The following is a 20,396-nucleotide window of genomic DNA, read 5'->3' as shown; positions in this document are numbered from 1 at the left end:
GGCTGCCACAGAGATGAGAATGGCCCCAGGACAGAGCCTGTGGTCCAGAGCCAGAGGCAGGACACTCTAGGGACTGAGTTGAGAGGGAGGGGCCCACAAGGGCTGGAGCAAGAGTAAAGAGAGGCACAGCATTGGGTAAGACGAACTTCTAGGTTCAAAATCTCACTGAGGCCCAGGGACACTGGGAGGGTCCAGATCCACAGAGGTCTACCCCCTTACCACCTTACCTGATCCTGCTCTTTCTGGACGAATTGGCTTATTCTTACTAAGGTGTTAATGGCTAACATTTCCTAAAATTTTAACAACGGCTTTCAAGCTAAAGATTTCAATAACAACAGAATTTTCCTGAAACACAGGCAGACACAGAGCAACTATCTCATTGCTCTGCATCAAAAACCTCTACCAGTCCCTTGCTCAGCCTCTCAGCAATCCTTCACTCTGAAAAATCTGCCGTAATTTGGTGCAGCGGCAGAAAATAAAAGGAAAATTGCATCTTTGCTGCTCCCAAAAGCAGTCTCCAGGATGTTCAGTTTGATTTGACAACCACTTGATGAGCATTCATTCATTCATTCATTCACAATATTTACTGAGCATCCACCATGCTGCAGGTACTGTGCCACATGCTGTGGACACAGCAGAGAACAAAAGGGCCAAACCCCGCCTTCAGTGGGGCATAGACTCATCAGGACAAAGGGGTAGGAGAGCTGCATGCTCTGAGCCAGGCACGCTGCAAGCATGGACCTTTACAAGCATGACTTTGAAGTCAGGATTTTTGCCCCATTTTACTAATGTGACGACTGAGGCCAAGAATGAACTAGGACCAGGATTTGCCCGGGGTTGGCCTTATTCTAATGTTTGTGCTCAGAGAATGCACTACCTAGTTCTCAGACTCTCACAGGCACAGGAATTGACCTGGGGATCTTGTTAAAATGTAGGTTCAGTAGGTGGGGGATGGGATCCAAGAGGCTACATTTCTAAAAAGCTTCCTGGCAAGGCCTTGAACCATACCTCAGAAGCCAAGGGTCTAGTGTTTCCCACGCTCATCTGGTCACGAAACCTTTGCCCTCCTCGAGCGTTTATTTAGTAGTCCTGAAACCTTCCTGAAACCCAAGGAATGAATGAAACCCCAGGAATGGCTGAATAAATGAATCAATGCCATCTCTGGGCCTCCCAGTGTTACTGTGCTTCCCACCTTCACGGTCCTATTTGCATAACTGGCCATTTGCCTCAGTTTCCCTGCTGAGCCCCTTGGGTCCTCACTGGGACCACAGACTCTCTACATACCCGTTCACCGAGCTAGGGCTATTCTACCCTGCTTGCTCCCTCCCCTGGGTCCGAGGTCCTGTTCCAACCAGGGACAAAGCGAAGGCTGGACCTTGGCCTCCTCAACCCCACCCTCTGTAGCTTCCTCATCTCCTGGCTGGCTGACCTCACCTCAGCCTGCCTGCCATGCCTCATCCTGAAATGCCAGCTGCTCCCCACCAACAGGCCCGAAGAAAATGGCATTTCAGTGCTGCGTGTCTGCTCTTCAGAGAGTATTAAATCTAGAATAATGGGAATTAGTACACGGAAGAAGTTGAGGATAAGACTCCCCTGAGTGTCCTGATTTCTCACCTAACAAATCCAGGGCTGGAGGAAAGACTTAGTGATTCAGGAGCTCCAAGCTGTCAGGCCAACCCTCACCAACAGGCCTTTTGTGAAGTGTATTAAGCAGTTTAGGAATGCTAATGCGTGCCTTTGGGGCTGGTGCCTTCCCAGGCTCTTCCAGGGGGCTGCCTAATCTCATCAACACAAATCTGGTCACCCTGGTGACCACCTCTGGGCTGCCACACTCCCTGGGAACAGGTCCTGACGCCATCAGCGCCAGGGCTAATTATAAAGGAGGGACAGAAGGAGGGGAAGGTGGTGCTGCAAAGACAGCCCAGGTGTGGGCTGACTTGTGGAGGCAGAGCCTTTGCTCAAAGTCACCCAAGACCTGAGCCCTTCTTCTAGTCATTCCTGAGTGGGGTTAAGACCAGGGTCATCAGAAGGTGAGCAGGAAGAACTCACTAAAGACGCAGATCCCTGCACCCTGCTCTCAGATCCTCTGATTCAGAAAATCAGAGGAAGACCTGGAAACCTACTTTTTTTTTTTTTTTTTTTTTTGAGACAGGGTCTTGCTCTGTCACCCAGGCTAGAGTGCAGTGGTGCAATCATGGCTCACTGCAGCCTTAACCTCCTGGGCTCAAGCAATCCACTTGCCTCAGCCTCTCGACTTGCTGGGACTACAGGCGTGTGCCGCCACCACGCCCAGCTAATATTTTTATTTTTTGTAGAGACAGGGTATTACTATGCTGCCCAGGTTGGTCTTGAACTACTGGCCTCAAGCAAGCCTCCCACTTCAGCCTCTCAAAGTGCTGGGATTACAGACGTGAGCCACTGCACCTGGCCAGAATCTACATTTTTAACTGGGAAACCTGTATAGTGGTTAAGCCTATGGGCTGTAGAATCAGACTAGGTTTAAATCCAGGCTCTCCCCCATCCTAGCTGTGTAGTCTTAGCAAGTAATTTAATTTCTTAAACCTCAGTTTCCTCAACTGCAAAATGATAGAATTCTTAGGAGTTTTGTAAGGCGTAAGGGAGGAATGAGCAGCTCTCACTAAGCATAGGGCCTGAGTGTTCAACAAGGGACAGCCAGCCAGGGACTGCAGCTCACGCTTGTAATCCTGGCATTTTGGGAGGCTGAACGGCGAAGATTACTTGAGGTCAGGAGTGCAAGACTAGCCTGGGCAACATAGCAAGACCCCCATCTCCACAAAAAAATTTAGAAAAAAAAAAAATAGCCAAGTGTGGTGTGGTAGCATGTGCCTATAGCCCCAGCTACTCAGGAGGCTGAAGCGGGAGGATCACTTGAGCCCATGAGGTCGAGGTTACATTGAGCCATGATCACGCCACTGCACTCCAGCCTGGGTGACAGATCAAGACTCTGCCTATGAAAAAGATAAAAATAAAAACTAAGGGACAGCTTCCACAAAGAAGACTATGATGCTGATAAAGGGGGGACGCAAACTTGACACCTCCCAAGCACAGCCTGCTGCGTTAAGCCTTTGTCTAGCTGCTCCCTCTAAGATATTCAACCTGCAAATTGCCCTCCTTCAACTGAATGCCTGCTCACTCTTGAAGAGCCTGCTGGCACCTTCTGAATGAAGTCTTCCTTCTTCCCCTCTCCCCCTCCGCTGTGCTTGGAGCTCCTTTGGCCTTTAGTAGCTTATAACGGTCCTTGGGGGGAGGAACTTGGTTTTAAAAGGTATTTGTGCCCATGACCCCCAACCCAGGGCCACTGTACTAGGTACTCAGTGAGTGTTCCACAACCCAGCCCCAAGCTCCTGGGCAGACAGGAGCAGCCAAAGGCCTTAAAAAGCCACCTTGTTGACAGAGGTACGGGGTTGAAGCCTGGCTAAAGAAAAGGCCACAGAGGGGAGGGTCCTGGATGGGGTGAGGGTGGTGGCAGCAAGGTCAAAGGTCAGGAATAGGCTCTCACAGATGGCAAGGCTGAGGATCGGGAGGAGGATGACTCACAACGAGGAGGAGTCCTGGTTTCCTGGGAAGTAGCAGCACTGGGGAAGAGGATGGACAGGAAAGGAAGCGAAAAGACATAAGTGGAGGAGATTGGCAGAGAAGGGAGAGAAAAGGAGAGAGGCAGAAGGAACAAAAAGTTGACAGGCACACATGGCCTGGACAAGGTAGAATATGGCAGGTCTCCCCACAGACAGCACCTGGAAAGGACTTGCTAACTCAGCCCAAGCAGGTAGACTTTCTATTTTCCTTTTATTTCTCCTTTCTTCCTTCCCTTCCTTCCTTCCCCCCTCCCTCCCCCCACCTTTCTCTCTTCCTTCCTTTCTTTCAGTCACATTTTTAAGAGAGACAGGGTCTTCTAATTCTGTCACCCAGGCTGGAGTATAGTGGCACAATCATAGCTCACTGCAGCCTCCAAGTCCTGGGCTCAAGCCATCCCCCGGCCTCAGCCTCTCGAGTAGCTAGGACTACAGACACATGCCACTATACCCAGCTAATTATTTATTTATTTATTTATTTATTTATTTATTTATTTATTTATATACAGAAGAGGTCTCACTTTTTGTCACTTAGGCGGGTCTCAAACTCCTGGCCTCAAACAATCCTCCCACCTCAGCCTTCCAAACTGCTGGGATGAGAGGCGTGAGCCACCACACTTGGCCTATTTTCTTTCTGGATGGAAGTTTTGTGATATTCTCACGGAGGCACGATGAACACAACCTTAACTTATGATCCATGATTCATGGAATGGGTTTCATGTACTTTTGGCTGTTCACTTAGCTGTTTACCCTCCCTGGGAGCCTGGGGCACCGGGTAGAGGACTCGTGGAAGAAAAAGGATCCCCTCAGCCCCTCCTTGCTGATATGGGGCTCCAGGCACCCTCACCAAGACCGGCCTTCCCCAGTAGCATCCTACCCTCATTGTGTTTTTTCAGAGACCTGTGGCTGCCAGCCAAGCCATCTGGCCACCCTCCTTCTCCAAACCTTCCAGACTTCTCAGTGCCTTTCTTTGGTGAGCAGACCTTCTTCTAGACCTGGAACAACCCACTCTCACTCAACCAGGAGCCCATGCAGATGAACCTGCACTGTCGCAAGCCGTTTCCTGCTCCTCTCTTCACCTGCTCACTCCTGTTGATCCAGCAGGTCTCAGCTTGAACATCCTTCTCTGGGAGCTTTCCTTGATCCTTTGTGTCTAAAGAGCTGTCCCTCTTTTTTAAAAAAAAATTGTGGTAAAATACATATAACATAAGATGTGCTATCTTAACCATTTAGAAGTATATAATGTAGTGGCATTAAGTCCATTCATGCTGTTGTGCTAACATCACCACCATCCATCCACAGAACTCTCTCCATCTTGCAAAACTGAAAGTCACTGCCCATTAAATGATTAAGTCCCCATCTCTCCCTCCCCAGCCCCTGGCAACAAACATTCTATTTTCTGTCTCTATGAATTTGTCTGCACTAAATACCTCACACATCAGTAGAAGCATATGGTAGGTATTTATTTGCCCTTTTGTAACTGGCTCCTTTCTTTTTTCTTTTTTATTTTTTTGGAGACAGACGCTCGCTCTGTCACCCAGGCTGGAATGCAGTGGCGCGATCTCGGCTCACTGCAACCTCCACCCCCCTGGTTCAAGTGATTCTTGTGACTCAGCCTCCTCAGTAGCTGGGACTACAGGCATGCACCAGTATGCCCGGCTGATTTTTGTATTTTTAGTAGACACAGGGTTACACCATGTTGGCCAGGCTGGTCTTGAACTCCTGGCCTGAAGCGATCCACCTGCCTAGGCCTCCCAAAGTGCTGGGATTATAGGTATGAGCCAGTGCACCTGGCCTGTAACTGGTTTCTTTCACTTAGCATGATGTCCTCAAGGTTCAGCCATGCTGTAGCAGGTGTCAGAATTTCCTTCCTTTTTAAAGCTGAGAGATACTCCATCATATGGATATACCACATTTTGTTTATCCACTCATCTGCACATGGACACATGGGTTGCTTCCGCCATTTGGCTGTTGTGAGTAATGCTGCTCTGAGCCTGTGTGTTGCTGCCTCTCTTATGCACACTCAGCGCTGAAACTTGCCCATGTCCCCAAGGCAGCTGAGAGCTCAGGCACACAGAGGCACTCAATAAATGCCTGTTGAAGGACTGAGTAATCCTCCTACCCAATCTAGGTATAGCATCCATCCATTAAATTGTACTTTAACTGGGGCCTTCAGGAAACACAGGGCCTTGAGCCAGAAGAGAAACCTCCTGTAGAATGTGGGGGCCCAGGATGGACAGGAAGATTCGAGGACTCCTCAGAGTCCTCCACACAGACAGCAGGTCCCATGGGACCCCACCCTGCCCTCTAGCTCATCGGTGCCCTCATATCTCAATCTCTACCTCCCCCAAAACACTGATGGATCTGACTATATCAAAACGAAGCATTTGTGTCCAAAGAAAGCTGGCATATGCCAAATAGATGGATAAAAGACTAGAAGAAGCTAGTTGTAACTTCTAAAATTAACAAAGGGCAACACCTAGACTATAAACAAAACTTCTACAAATCAACCAAAAGATTTCTAAGATAAGAAATCCAATTTTTAAATGGGCAAAGAATATAAATAGGTAATTCAGAAAAAGAGAAGTTCAAACAGCTAACAAGGCCTGTAAGAGAGGTTCAGACTTACTAGTAACCAAAGTGTAAATTAATACAATGAGATGGCACTTTACATTCCTAAAAATGGCAAAATTGGACAGGTGGCTAATATTAGGTACTCATGAGGACGTGGGAAGACAGAAACTCTTGGGCACTCTTAGTGGAAATGTGACTTGGCACACCATTTCCATGGTGCTCTGGAAAACACCATGGCAGAACATGAAAAATTAACACATTAACCCAGGTACCAAATCCTCCTTCATATAGTCCAGAACTATTCTCACACAGGGTCCCAAGAGGGAATGTACAAGGATGTTCTTCAGAACTTTGAGTGGTGGAGTACGGGGGAGTTGCTGATAAGCTAGAGGGCTAGCCTCAGGGGAACAGATACGTAAAATGTGATGGATGTATAACTCGTAATGCAATGCAGCAGTTAGAAACCACTGACTAGGTACACTCAATGAGTATGGCGAGATATGCAAAATATGTTGTTGAGTAAATAAAGAAAGCAGATGAAATTTATACTTCAATATCACTTATAGAAATAAAAAATACATATACATACAAACAACCCGATATATTTTATAAGGATCCATGCTTTTTTTATGTTATTTTATTTTATTTTATTTTTGAGACGGAGTTTTGTTCTGTCGCCCAGGCTGGAGTGCAGTGGTGCGATCTTGGCTCACTGCAACCTCCACTCCTGGGTTCAAGTGATTCTCCTGCCTCAGCCTCCTAAGTAGCTGGGATTACAGGTGCACACCACCACGCCCGGCTAATTTTTATATTTTTAGTACAGATGGGGTTTCACCATTTTGATCAGGCTGGTCTCAAACTCCTGACCTCGTGATCCGCCTGCCTCAGCCTCCCAAAGTGCTGGGATTACAGGTATGAGCCACTGCGCCCTGCCTGGATCCATGCATATTTGAAGACATACATCAAACACATCAGAATGAGTACTTACTGGGATTGGGATAGCTTTAGGATTGGGGATGAAGGGAAGCAAACTTTGCGAATAAGAGAGGAGCTTCGCACAGATAGGTGATCATAAAGTGCTTGTGGACTGAGGGTAGGATTAATTCAAATGTTATGCACCTGAGACTTGGTGGGGGTGCAGAAAACAGAAAACGTCAACTGTGCCTTCCACGTAACTCAGGAAAACTGTCCCTGTAACATTGTCTTCTTTCCATGTTCCTTAGAACAAAGTATTGTAGGAGATGTGCGTCCCAGTGGTTCTCGAATACAGGGAATTTTCCTCTTGCTATAGTTAAAGGCCTCATTCAGATCTCATACCCTGGATGAATGTGTCAGTGAGAGCGAAGCCCAAGCAGTCAACTCTCCGAGACTGAACTCAGAGTGCTGCTGCCCAGGGGTGGGTGGTGGTTGGGGAAAAGGCTGCATCCAGGATGTCTGATGGGCTCTGGATGGAGATGGCTTGTTTCTTCCCTTTTGAGTTCTCAGGAGCAGTCCCACAGGCCACTGGAGGGCAAGAATGGATTGAGGCCAAGAAGCTCAGCAAGCCCACCCTCCTTCACCTATCACCCCTGAGACCTGAAAAATAGCCTGGCAAGCTGTCTGCAGAGGTCGTGAGTTCCCCATCTCTCGAAAGCCAAGAAGCCCAAGCCCTGGGCAGGATCTCCCACTGGATGGGCTTAAACTAGATACTTTTTTGGTCTTATTCTAGTATCTCTGGCTTATTTTTATTTTGTTGATTAAAGAACTTCCAAATCCATCATTGCATTGACACACTGTGTATTATTATCCCCATTTTATAGGTGGGAAAATAGAGGCCTAGGAAGATGAAATGATTGGCTTCTGGTCACATAGATGGTTAGGGGCACAGCCAGGTCTGGAAGGCTGAATTCCTGACTCCCAGGCTGAACAAGGCCTTTCTCCCAGCTGAGGATCTGCTATGGGTCAACCCTTCTAGGAATGCACATATGATAAAGCCAGGAGGATAGGGCCACATAGGTCCCTGGCAGGAGGGGATGCCAACATTGAGATGTCTGTTTTTATGCTAGGAACATTTTAGCATGAACTGAAAATAAACTATTAAACTGTCATCTCCTTCTTACTGCCAAGTCCACACACATCACCAAGTCCCAGCCAATCACTGAACTCCCTCCATTCCTGAAACGGCAATGCAGGAAGCAATGAAGGTCGGTAGGTAGAGAGATTGAGGCTGGGGTAGGGAAAGGGGTGGGGTCAGGCAGCAACTGAAGACAAATCTCCCGAGGCCTGAGTCGACTCTACCACACTTACTCATCTCAGAAAGGGCCATCAATCATTCTGCACAAAATGTCTGCACATTCTCTCATAAAATACTTGTATCTCAAATTTCAGTGTCTCTGCTTTTTCCCTTTACAGTTACATCCGTCACACTCGCTTACTTTCAATCAATAAATAGATGGAGCTACTTAATAATAGAACTTATTCTGTTTTCTATTTGAAAACCTTGAAGATGGACACATAATTTTTTGAGGTTTCTGGATTATAATTGCACTTAATTGGTATAAATTAGACATTGGCAGGTAGGAAGGCTATTTGTGTTGCAATATAAGCCCTTATTTTCTGTGTTAGATGGCACAGGAGATTCTCAAGTAAATTTCTAAGAGTAATTTGGTGCTCTCAGTAATTTAACTATACATACATTATTTTTAGCATCATAAAAGTTCCTTACAATAATGATTTTTCAAGGGTGGGACTGACATCCCTTGAAAGACAAATTCAGTTTAAAATTTTCCAATGCAGACACGAAAAGGTGGAAAGTAAAAGAGTCTCTAGGAAAGAGACTCCCCCAGCAGAGGGGGCCGTGGAGGTAAACCCCTACTCCATCCTCGGCTTTCCTTTCTGTGAGTGGAGCCACTGTACTAGCTCTAGGGTAGGCACAATGTCTTTCTCTGATGGTGGACTTGATAGGAGATGCCCTGGTGCTCCTGGTTTATGCCAAGCACAGTTTTCTGATGGATTCCTGGTGGTGGCCACATGGCACTCCCAGCGTCTCTCTGAAGAATGATCCCTTACGGCAGGAAAAGGGAGCCTCCAGCATTTTAGGATTCATGCTATATGGGACCAAAGGCTAATGGAGACTTTATGTCTGCTGGAAATTTCACAATTCAGGTGAGAAACAAACTGACCAACGTTCAAGAAGTCCTGCTCAGGAAGATGAAGATGCTACAACACTGTGAGGCGGGCCCAGCTATTTCCAGTGCCCTTCCTCACTTCCCATTTCCTCATGCCCACTCAATTGGTGCCCATTCAATTGGTTATATAATAACTCCATCTTATCTCCCAGTCTCTTGTTCCAACTCAACCAACCCAAACCATCCCAATAAATCTGATTCACCTCTATCTCATTCCATTCTATCACAATACATCTCACCTCCACTCCATCATATCCCAATTGTTCCATTCCACTCCATCCCAACTCCACCCACCCCATCTTATCCCACCCCACCCCAGTGTCTTCTAACACATTCCCTCCCCACCTCACCCTGCATCCCAGTCAATCCCCTGAATACTGCACACCCCACCCTCTCAATCCCATCCCCAACATCACATCTCGCTCAATCCTATCCCATTCCATTCCATCACCTATCTCACTCTATCTATCCTGTGCCAATACAGCCCAACCTACCTTTGATCTTACTCAGTTTACGTCTTCCTACTTGAGCTCAGTCTACCTCAAATTATGCTATGTCTCCAATCCCACCTCATCATGTTCCACTCCATCTCCTCCCCTCTCATCCGCTGTTTGGCTAAAGTTCACATTTGTGGGTGTATAGTGGGTCATGACTATCTTTCATGTGACATTAAGCTACCTGAGAAGGCCAAAGGGGTCTCACCTTCTCCCAAAGCTCTAAGAACTAAGTGTGTGTTTCGGTGGGAGAAAAGAAAAGAAGATAGAGAATCTCATTTTTAGAAGAGGAGTATGAAAAGACAGTCCAGGAGGTTGAGTTCTCTAGAGTCCAGGGAAAACATAAATATGAGTTTCCTTTGTTTCTCTTAACTTACAAGAGTAAGGAAAGAGCTCTGAGAGCCACGCCATCATTTTCAAGTTGAGAAACTCTCATGTTGCATAGCCCACTCTTTGCTTTCTGTGGGTCCAAGGGAAAACCAAGTCCTTCTCAAAGCGAGTGAACCCTGAGACAGAGTCTTTGTAAGGATAAACACTCTGAAATAATCCTCCATTTTCAGGTTCACCCCGATGTTCCCCTGTTGTTGGGGAAGCTCTCACGACACTGCAGCAGACGGAGAGGAAGGGTGAGAGGCCATGTGCTACCCAATGAGAGAAACCCAGGGAGGGCAATGCAGTGCATTCTCGAGGTACAGGGTTCTCCCTCCCTACCCTCCTGGATGAAGAGCATAGAGCTAGGTTGATGGGTTGGGTGAGGGGACCAGGTTCTAAGGTGTGTGCTTTCAGCCAGAGGAGCAAAGAGAAAAGACCCTCCCCACTGCATATAGTGGTGCCTGAGAGTGGCAGTGTGTGAATTGTTTCTCTTATATTTCTAGGAAGCTGGTGCAGAAAGCAAGTAGACTGTAGTTGCAGTAATAGTAATAGTATGTAACATATATTGAATGCTAACAATGGGCCCAGCACTGTAACAAGTGCTTTCCATAAAGATGGGCCCTAGGGTCAGGTAGACTTGAGGTTAAATCCTGCTTTCTTTACCTACCTGCTCTACAGCCTTGGCCCAGCTGCTTACTTTCTGAGCCTCCGTATCTTCAAATATAAGATTACAGTGATAATTAAATGGTAATGTCTATAAAACATTTAACCAGCACTCAGTAAAGGAGAGCTATTATTATTGTGCAGATGGGCCTGGGGCTGCCTCCCACTTGAAGATGCCCCTTAACCCATTTCCAGTATTCCCAGCTCCCAGTTGCCCTGGGAATGCCCAAGAGGGTGGTCTGAGGGAAAGGAAGCCCTGGGTTCCAAACAACTTGCCTCTGATTGTCTCATCAGCTCTGACTGTCTCACCAGCACACTGAATGAGTGTCCACTATGTGCTCTGAGCTGGGCTACACTGCCCTGCCTGAGTTCACAGTCCTTTAGGGAAATGAGACAGATACCACCTCATTAAGCAAGAAATTTCAATATGTCCTGATGAGTCTGACAACAGAGGAAACTTGAGGAGTTGTAAGAACCCACAGTAGAGTTCCACCTAGATGGGTGTTTGGGGATAGAAACCAAGAATGACTTTACAGCCTCCCCTCCAGGAGCTTGTAGTGGAAAGGAATGGACAATAGCTGCTTGAGGATTAAAAGTGTAGGATTCAGGCCTCAAAAGCAGCACAGCATAACTGACGAGGATAGCCCAGTGGGAAGAGCAAGGCCGAAGAAGGCAGCCTGGGCAGAGGCTTCCAGGGATGTGGTACCAGCTGAGTCCCCAAGAAGTTGAATAGCAATAGGGTTGTGAGTAAAAGATTTGGCATCAGCCAGGCCTGCATCCAAACTGTGGCTTGGCTATTTACTTAGTGTGTAGATAAGTTATGTGTCCTCTCTGAACCTGTTTCTTCATCTATGAAATGGGAATAATAATACTGCAGGCTTCACTGGGTTGCTGAGAGGATTGAGTTAATACACACAAGTGCTTAAGACAGTGCCAGTGAGTACTCAGTGAACATGAGCTGTTAGCGTAACTCCCCTGGGTGCCCAGAACAGCATTCTGAGCATGGTAGGTGGGGCAGGACATGGTGAGGGCACACAGACTTACTGGCTGATTCCTTCGGCCACAGCTTCTATTTCATAGGCACATTCGATGAAGTATGGCACTGGACTGGTTGCATCTCTGGTTTCTAATCCTTCCAAAAACTCAGGAATTACTTGTCCTTTTTACAGCAAGGAGCCTGAGCCCTAGAGAGGCCTGAAGATCAGCTGGGTCTCCAACAAGGCTCTGCGGAGCAATCAGATTCCCTTAATCCTGCTAGCGTGATGATGAGGGTGAAACAGGCAAGTCAGGGACATGAACGAGGGTGAAGGGGGTGCTGCTGAAGCTGCCTGCTAGGCTCTGCCGGAGAAACCCAAACCAGGCAGTGTCCAAGACCCTGCAATTTGGTCCTCCAGTCCCTGGTGCATGATTCTAATCTCACCTTCAACAAAGCCACACACTCACCAGCCCTAGATACGGTGGGCACTCTCTGCTGCAGTCAGCTTATTTTTTAAAAACCATGAACCCTCAGCTTGATTGCAAATGGAAATTCAAATTCATACACACACTGGTGACTGAGTAGTGAAATGCCTTTCCTTGGCTCAGGGTTGGAGAAGAGTGGTATGCCAAGGGCTTATTGTTGCATTGGTTCTAGGATCTAGGGAGCTGTCACCAAACGGTGATACTTAGTTGTGGGGAAAAGGAACAGGGGACCAGGTGTCTATGTCATCTTATTACCTCTGCAAACCAGCTGGCTTCCTTGACCCCTGATTTAGTCTTATCAGTCCCTGGAAAACTGTCCAAGGTAAAGAAAACTGTACAAATCATCTGACTGAACAGCCATACATCAAGCACCAATTCTATGCCAGAACCTGAGCTGGATAGGGGGATACCAAGAGAAATAAAGCATCGTCCCTGCCTTCAGTAAGCTCACAGTTTAATATAAAGCAGACAAATAAATGCTTTTTAATACAACTCAGTTTGCACTATAATAGAATATTGAGTACAGTCAGTGCTCTAGTCTACAAGAGGCTGACTAAAAGCAAGCACTCAGCAACATACAAAGCAGGGGAAATTTTTTAAATTTGGCATTTGATTTTTTTTTTAAGCCATGACGTGGTTGGCATGGGAAAAATCAGAACTTTGTCAGAATTCCGTCTACTTATAGTTTAATATTGCTTTTTTAAAATTACTTAGTAAGGGAGTGGAAGGCAAGATAGCTTTTTCAATGTTCAGAGCTTCTCAAGGAAAGTAGCTAGGTTTGAGAATGATTGAGGATATGAAACTGACAGAATTTCATGGCCACACGATAACGAAGGAGTTGAGGATAATCCTAAGGTTTCCAGGCTCCATAACTGGGAGGCTACAGGAACCACCAGCTCACACAGGAAATACTGGAGGCTTAGGAAAGAAGCTAATAAGATTGCTTTGGAAGAGAAACACCTAAGTGAAGAGGTCCAAGAATCAGCTGGATATATGGGTTACCTAGACCCAGAGTTCCCGTGGACCAGGAAGTCAATAGATGAATATCAGGAGAGACGTCTTGGCAGAAGAGATCTGTCTGGAAGCTTCAGAGTGTGGTAGTGGAAGGGCTGGGCAAGGATGAGCTCACCCAGGCAGTGGTGAAAAGGAATGGGAAAAAGTACAAAGAATTAGATGCTGCAGGACACCATACTTCAGGGAGGGGAATAAGTGAGTGTTAGAGACTGAGAAGGAACACACAAGAGACAGGAGAAAAAATCAGTAAGACACAGTGTCCCAGAAGCCCAAGGAAGAGAAATTCATCCAAAGTGGCCACAGCCACAGAGAGATAAAGGAAAATAAAGACAAAGTACAATGTATTTGGCAATTGAGGTGGTCACTGGTGCTCTCTTCTAGAGTGTTCCAGTGTCATCCTGGAGACAGAGGCTGAAGTAAGGAGTGACTGGTAGTAGAGAAAAGTGACATGAAGACCCCTTTGAAGAGAAGTGACTGTAAAAGACAAAGAGAGATGGGACAGTGGCTTAGACAGGTCAATAGGGCCAAGAAGTCTTCTTGGTTTGTTTTATGTTAAAGATGAGCCTGTTTACAGGTCAAAGGGAAATGTGTTTTAAGAAGGGAGGGTGGCCAGGTGCGGTGGCTCACACCTGTAATCCCAGCATTTTGGTGGGCAGATCATGAGGTGAAGAGTTCAAGACCAGCCTGACCAACATGAAGAAACCCCCGTCTCTACTAAAAATACAAAATTAGCTGGGCGTGGTAGCTTGCACCTGTAATCACAGCTACTCCAGAGGCTGAGGCAGGAGAATCACTTGAACCTGGGAGGCAGAGGTTACGGCGAGCCAAGATTGCACCATTGCACTCCAGCCTGGGCGACAAGAGTGAAACTCCCTCTCAAAAAAAGAGAAAGAAAGAAAGAAAAAACAAAAAAAAAAAAAAAGGAGGGCGATTGATGGGGAGAGCAGGTAACTGGTGGGAAGTCTCCAGGGAGGCTGGGGGAGGGGGAGTACAAGGCAGGACAGGGACTAAAGGGGTTGAGGGGAGAAGGTATGGGTGGGTAAGGAGACTCCCCTTTTTCAAATCGTTTAATTTATACGGTGATCTGTATACATAGTGGGTAAGAAGACTCCCCTTTTCAAATCATTTTATTTATACAGTGATATTTATCCAGTGATCACTGAGCCGAGGAAGGGAGACGGTTCAGTCCTGAGCATCTTTTAAATTCAACAGTGTGAACTGAACACAAAATGAATGTGTTTCCCCTTCTAATGTACCAAATCCTGCCGATCTCCTGTCACCAAGTTCATTTCCAAATCTCTGCTGCCTGCAAGGCCAAACAGCCCATCTAAATGCGGGAAAAGCTTAAAAAGAAATGTACTGGGCTGGGCGCGGTGGCTCACATCTGTAATCCCAGCACTTTGGGAGGCTGAGGCAGGCGGATCACCTGAGGTCAGGAGCTCGAGACCAGCCTGGCCAACATGGTGAAACCCCGTCTCTCCTAAAAATACGAAAGTTAACCGGGCGTGGTGATGGTCACCTGTAATCCCACCTACTCGGGAGACTGAGGCAGGAGAATCGCTTGAACCCAGGAGGCGGAGGTTGCAGTGAGCTGAGATCGCGCCATTGCACTCCAGCCTGGGCGACAAGAGCAAAACTCCGTCTTAAAAAATAAAAATAAAAAAAGAAAGAGAAGAAAAGAAATGTGCTGGAAGCTTGCCAGCCAGAGCAGGGTCTGCCAGAGAGGAACTACTCCAAGCCATGAACACAAGGTCCCCTCCCCTCAACTTCTCTACTGACCAAGGAGCTGCGAGCAAATGGATCTCTATAGGGCAGGATTCCAGCACCGCTGAGCAGTGCAAGCGCCGGTGAGTCGGCCTTTTTCTCTCCCCTAGGGGCAGGATATGCCCAAGGGGCAGGGACAAATCTAGCCAGAAAAACGATTCAGTCCGATGCCGAGACATTCTCCAATCAGCTAAGCCAGACACCGGCCTCGCCTCGACAAACGTCCGGGAGGCCTGGCGGGAGGTAGCAGCAATCCCCCCACCGCCCATGTGGCAAGTCTGGGTGACCAGCAGCGTCGGTATGGACAGCCTCCCAGTGGGTGTGGGTGTGCGAGAGGCCAGAGCTCCCAGGCGCGCGCACCGCGGGCGCCCCTCTCTGGGTGTCGGTGGCTATGACTCTTAGCAGAACCTGAGAAAGTCCCGTCAGCTAGGAATGAGAGAGCCAGAGCTGGCTCGGGGCGCCCTCCCTGACCAAGAACCCCAACACGCCGCGGTTAAGCGGTGGGCGACACGGTCTGTGAGGACAGACTCACAAGATGCTGGAGGCCAGAGTGGGCCAGAAAGCTCGCCACTCACTGACCTGCCAGAGGAGAGGCGCACTTCCCCGAGAAGGGGAACTGGGGTGGTCCAGGCCAAACCTTCAGAGGTTCAATCGGTGGTTTCAAAACAAAACAAAACAAAACAAAAACAAAAACAAAAGAAAACACGGCTGCAGGTCGAAGGTGCCCTAGGTCCAGGCCTCGGCAGCAGGTGTTTCGGTTTCTCCCCCAGTGGGTATCAGCCTCCAGGGCTAAATGAAAATGCGGTTCCAGGCATCCCGGTTTGGACCCGTCTCCACCCGGGCACACGGAACTTTCTAGGTTGTGGCTAGAACTGAGCTTCGGAGGGGTACTGTGGGTAAAGTGGGAGAGGACCAGTCACGGCCAGTAGCCTCCACAGGGGACCCGGTTCCCTAGAAGGTTCGCGTACCTCCCCCGCGCGCTGCAAGCTGCAGCCAGACACCCGCGAAGTTCCGGGACTCTCCGCACCCGCTAGGTCTGCCCCCTCCCGGACTCGGTTGTCGGGAGCTGGTCCCGCTGCCCGCGCCGCCGCTGCCGCTGCCGCTGCCGCAGCCCAGGCGCTCGGCTGCAGCAGGGCGCGGGAAAGGGCACTTTGGCGCGGAGTGAGAACCGAGGGGAATGTGGCAGCGCGAAGCCTGGCGGCGACACTCCCTCCCCCGCCCCCGGCTACAACCCCCACCCCCTCCTTCCAGTCCCTCAACACCCTCCAGCCCCCACCTGAGCCCTCCTGCAAGGAATGCGCCGGACCCCCACCGTGGGCACGCGCCCACCGGAACCCCCTCCTAGCTCCGAGCGCCGAGGGAGGGGTAGCATTTGGGGAGGGGGGTGGCGGCCGCAGTCTCCAGGCGGCTCTAGAGGGGGCACCGGTTTCAATTGGAGAAAATGGGCGGGGGCAGGGAAGGGCAGACCTTGCAGACGCGGAAATGGGGAGGGGGTGCACGGTTCCTCTGCAGCCCCCTGGACCAGCGTGCCTGGCAGAATCGGGAGCCGGGGGAGTAGGGCTCCGGGAAAGTTTATCGGAAAAAAGCCTAGCACCTTGGGGGCTGGGAGGCTGGAGAAACTGAAGCCACAGACCAGGTGCCCCGCAACCCCAGGCGGGGATGTCTGTCTCCCAGGCCCCCACACCGGCCGCATCCGGCCAAGTTGCGGCTGGGGCTGGGGCAGCAATGAGGGTGAGGGTGGAGGTGAAGACGTGGCTGAGGGTGGGGTGGGAGACTGAAGCAGGAGATGAGAATGAGAGTAGGCAATTGGGAGGGTGGGAGATTCTGGCAGGGATAGAGGCCGGGGGAGGGACTGGGACCGGGTCAGGATGGGTGGGCTCGGGGCTCGGGTGGGGCGCGCGGCGGCCGCTGGCTCCTCGGCGCGGCTGGACTCACCCGCGGCGGCCGAGACGCTGAGCAGCCCCCAGCCCAGCAGCAGCAGCAGAGGCGGCGGCGTTGGCGGCGGCGGGCGGCCCCAGCGGCTCCTGGCGCCCGGCACGAGCGCCGAAATCCCGGCTTCGCCGCGAGCCCTCCCCGCGGGGCAGCCGCAGCGCCCCAGCTCCAGTCCCCGCGAGCGCGGCATGGCGCGGCCGGCAGCGCCGAGGGAGAGGCTCCGCTCGCCGCCGAGGAGAAAGGAGGTCAGGAGAGCTCTGGAGCTTTTTTCTGCTCGGAAAAAATCCCGGTACGCGGGAGCCCTGAGCTTCTGCGGCTGGAATGAACCAAGTGTCCGCCCGGCCGGGGAGAGGCGCGCTGCGCTCTCGGAAATGACTCGCTCCAATCCCGCTTCGCGGGGTTCGCGCCGGGGGGCGGGGGGGTGAATTATCCCCGGATTAATCACTCCGGAGCCGCTTCTCAGCCGCTCCAAATGCTGGGGGTGGAGGCGCAGCTAAGGAAAAAATATTGGGGGGCGGGGGTTCCTCTTCAGCGCCACCTCCACCTCCAGATAAACCACAAATTACATCTAAAGGTTGTTTATCCCTGTTTGTTTTGCAATTGACCAGTTTCTTTTAAGTTCAATCCTCCCGTTTTCATTTATAAGATCACCCATTAATACATCCCACACTCCACACACACACACACACAGTGACATAGACACACGCACTCACACACACAAGCACATACACACACGCCTCTTCCACGTTTGGAAATTGGAATCCTGTCTGGGAAAAGGTAACCAAAGAAGGACGCGGTTCCCCAAGTCTTGGTTCTTAAGAGCTGCTCTTGGCTGGTGGCTTTGAACTTGCAATCTGGGGCCGGGGGCGATGCTTATGAGCCTCATTCACAATAGCCTTCTACCCCATCCCAGGAGAGGTGCGTGTGTGCGTAGACAGACGCAGGGTTAAGAATTGGAGGGCGGTGGAGCGGGGTTGTGTGTGGGGGGGAGAGAGGGGACCTGTTCATTTGACCCAGTGCGGTCCCACTCCTACCCTAAGACAAAAATCTCAGGATGGCAGAGGCAGTCCCTGTGTGCACGGGAGTTGGGGGTGGGGAGTGAGATTGGTGGAAGGACGGTGCAAGAGTTACTAGTAAAATTTATCCCCAAATTTAAATAATTGGACCCTATTTATTCCTCTCCCCCTCCTCCTCCCAGCCAAGGCCCCTTGGGAAGAGAGTTCTTCCCAAGGGCGTGAGCCGCTCCCCAACCCTCCCCAGTAGCGGCGGCTTCCAGGCCCCAAGGGCTCAGCGTCGGTCCCCACCCCATCCCCCACCCGACTCGGTCGCCGTCTCTGTCTGTCTACTCCAGGCTTCTCCGCCAGTCACGATGGCTCTTTTCGCTGTCTACGCCAAACTCTCGGCGAGAGGGAAGAGACGCTTCATGGAGGGAGGCTGGAGGAAACTGGGAGGGGCAAGACCCGGAGAGGAGGCTCCTGCTGGCGCGTGCAGTGGAAAGGCACCTGCGATGGGCGCCCCCACCCGCTTTGTCGACGCACCCCAGAGAAGCTGTGCTCCGGGCTTAGGAGCAGCCCGTTTTGGCCAAAACGGAGCTTTGGCATCTGTGTGGCCAAGGGGGCAGTGGCCGGCGGGCGGTGGGGCCTGAGAATTTCCGGGGAAGCGTGTGGAGAGGGACTATAGGGATGGCGACCCAGGCTGGGGGTGGTTGGCGACCCAAGTTCGCCGGCTGTCAGCGTGGCCAGGAATTTCCATCCAAGGAAGGGTGTGAAGAGGGGCTGTGGAGTTGATATGAATTGGCGGGAGGGGGCAGGGCTGGAGGAGTGGAGGCTTGTCCCTACTCCCCATGAAAAACTTCCTCCCCAGAGCCACGCTTTCGCAGCCTCCTAGATGCCACTCTTCCTCCCTCCCCCCTACCCCAAGTTGTTCCGGTTTCCCTGCATGAGCTCATCCCACAGCTGGGGAGCCAGCCCGGTGGCCCTGGGCGGGCGAACCTCCTCAGAATCGCCAGCCCGGTCCCCACCCCCAACACGCTTGCTTGCCCGCCCCTCCTGACGCCGCCTTGCTGGGTGCCAAGAACCAACCGAAGCAGCCAGAACTCCTCAGTGAAAGGCCTGCTTTATGTCCCTGGGGCAGCGGGGAGGGGGCTTCTCCCTTCCCATTGTCCAGACTCAGCCCCCGAAAGAGAGGGCTCAGCCTTCCCACCAGCCCTGGAGAGGAGGAAGGGACTGACTACGCTGGGAGTGAGTGGTGGTGGTGGCCTTGGGGGCTGTTAGCTGCGCTTGCCTGGGGGTGGGCTCCTGGCTTCTAAACTCCGACTTTACCCCTCTCTTGGAGGCGGGGTTCTCCTCCAGAGAAAGGAACTGGCAGAGATGCCCAGGCCTCCTGTGAAGCCCACAGCTGGGCAGAAGAGAGTCTGGGCTGCTCTGTAATTCTAGGGCTGCAGGCCAATGGGCTTTCTCTTACCCTCTTCTCAGCTCCAGAACTTTGCTCTGTGGCTACAACAGGCAGATGAGATTTACCCCCAAAACCTTCCCGGGCAAAAGGAGTCTTTGCCATCCTTCTCCCTAGGTGCTGTGGAGGGCAGGAGCACCTATTTTATCCCTGTAAAAGGCCCAGTTACTCACATTCTCCGCCATTCCTGCTCTGTGATCTATTTGGGTCCACGTGCATTTACCTCCGGTGCTCTGGGGCCCTGAGCCAGGCTGTGCTGTGGGCCATGCAGAGATGCACAGCGTGTGGTCCTGCTTTGGGAGGATGCAGGCCAGAGGTGGAAACCCACACATAACTGATGTAACTGATACCATCAGACAGCGATAATCACCATGACTGAAGAACTGGCATGCTACCGAGAGGCATGTCAAGACGGTGAGCTTTTCTTGGACTTGGGAGATCAGAAGGCTAACTTAAGAAGGAAAGTAAGATTTGGGCTGGAACCTGAGACATGGATAAAGACCTTAAAAAGGTGAAGATTCATTTACTCAACAAATATTTATTGAGCATCATTATGTGTCCAGGTGCTGTGCTAGACAATGAGTATACACCTAGTGAACAGTCCCTGACTTAATGAATGCAGGAAATATGTACACAAATACACATAAAGTTACTAATTAAGGATGCTACAAAAGGAAAGTTTATGGTGCTAGAAGAAACAATACAGGGACATGCTTTAAAGAGACGGTCTCGGAAGGCCTCTCTGAGATGGCAACGGTGGAAGATGGGATCTAAAATTAAGCAAGATGCTCCGGAAGCTGAAGCCAGAGGATCATTTGAGCCCAGCTGTTCAAGGCTGCGGTGAGCCATGATCGCACCACTGCACTCCAGCCTGGGTGTCAGAGCCAGACACTGTCTATTAATTAATTAAT

General features: G+C 50.3%; 1 protein-coding gene across 14 annotated transcripts in view; it reads right to left on the bottom strand.

Moving 5' to 3' along the window:
- The window catches only part of CSMD2 (CUB and Sushi multiple domains 2), a 650,869-nt gene extending 633,512 nt beyond the window's left edge, over window positions 1-17,357 (bottom strand). For all 14 annotated transcript variants that reach the window (XM_045375140.3, XM_045375143.3, XM_045375139.3 and 11 more), the window contains exon 1: window positions 17,038-17,357. In XM_045375140.3, the coding sequence (XP_045231075.2) occupies window positions 17,038-17,224 (187 nt within the window). In that variant the 5' untranslated portion in view covers window positions 17,225-17,357. The remainder of the gene's footprint in view (window positions 1-17,037) is intronic.
- Window positions 17,358-20,396: the final 3,039 nt, after the last annotated feature.

The sequence above is a fragment of the Macaca fascicularis genome, chromosome 1 (genome assembly GCF_037993035.2).
Source record: "Macaca fascicularis isolate 582-1 chromosome 1, T2T-MFA8v1.1".
NCBI lineage: Eukaryota > Metazoa > Chordata > Mammalia > Primates > Cercopithecidae > Macaca > Macaca fascicularis.
Note: the sequence above shows the minus strand (reverse complement) of the source record. Positions and strands in the feature narration are given on the sequence as shown.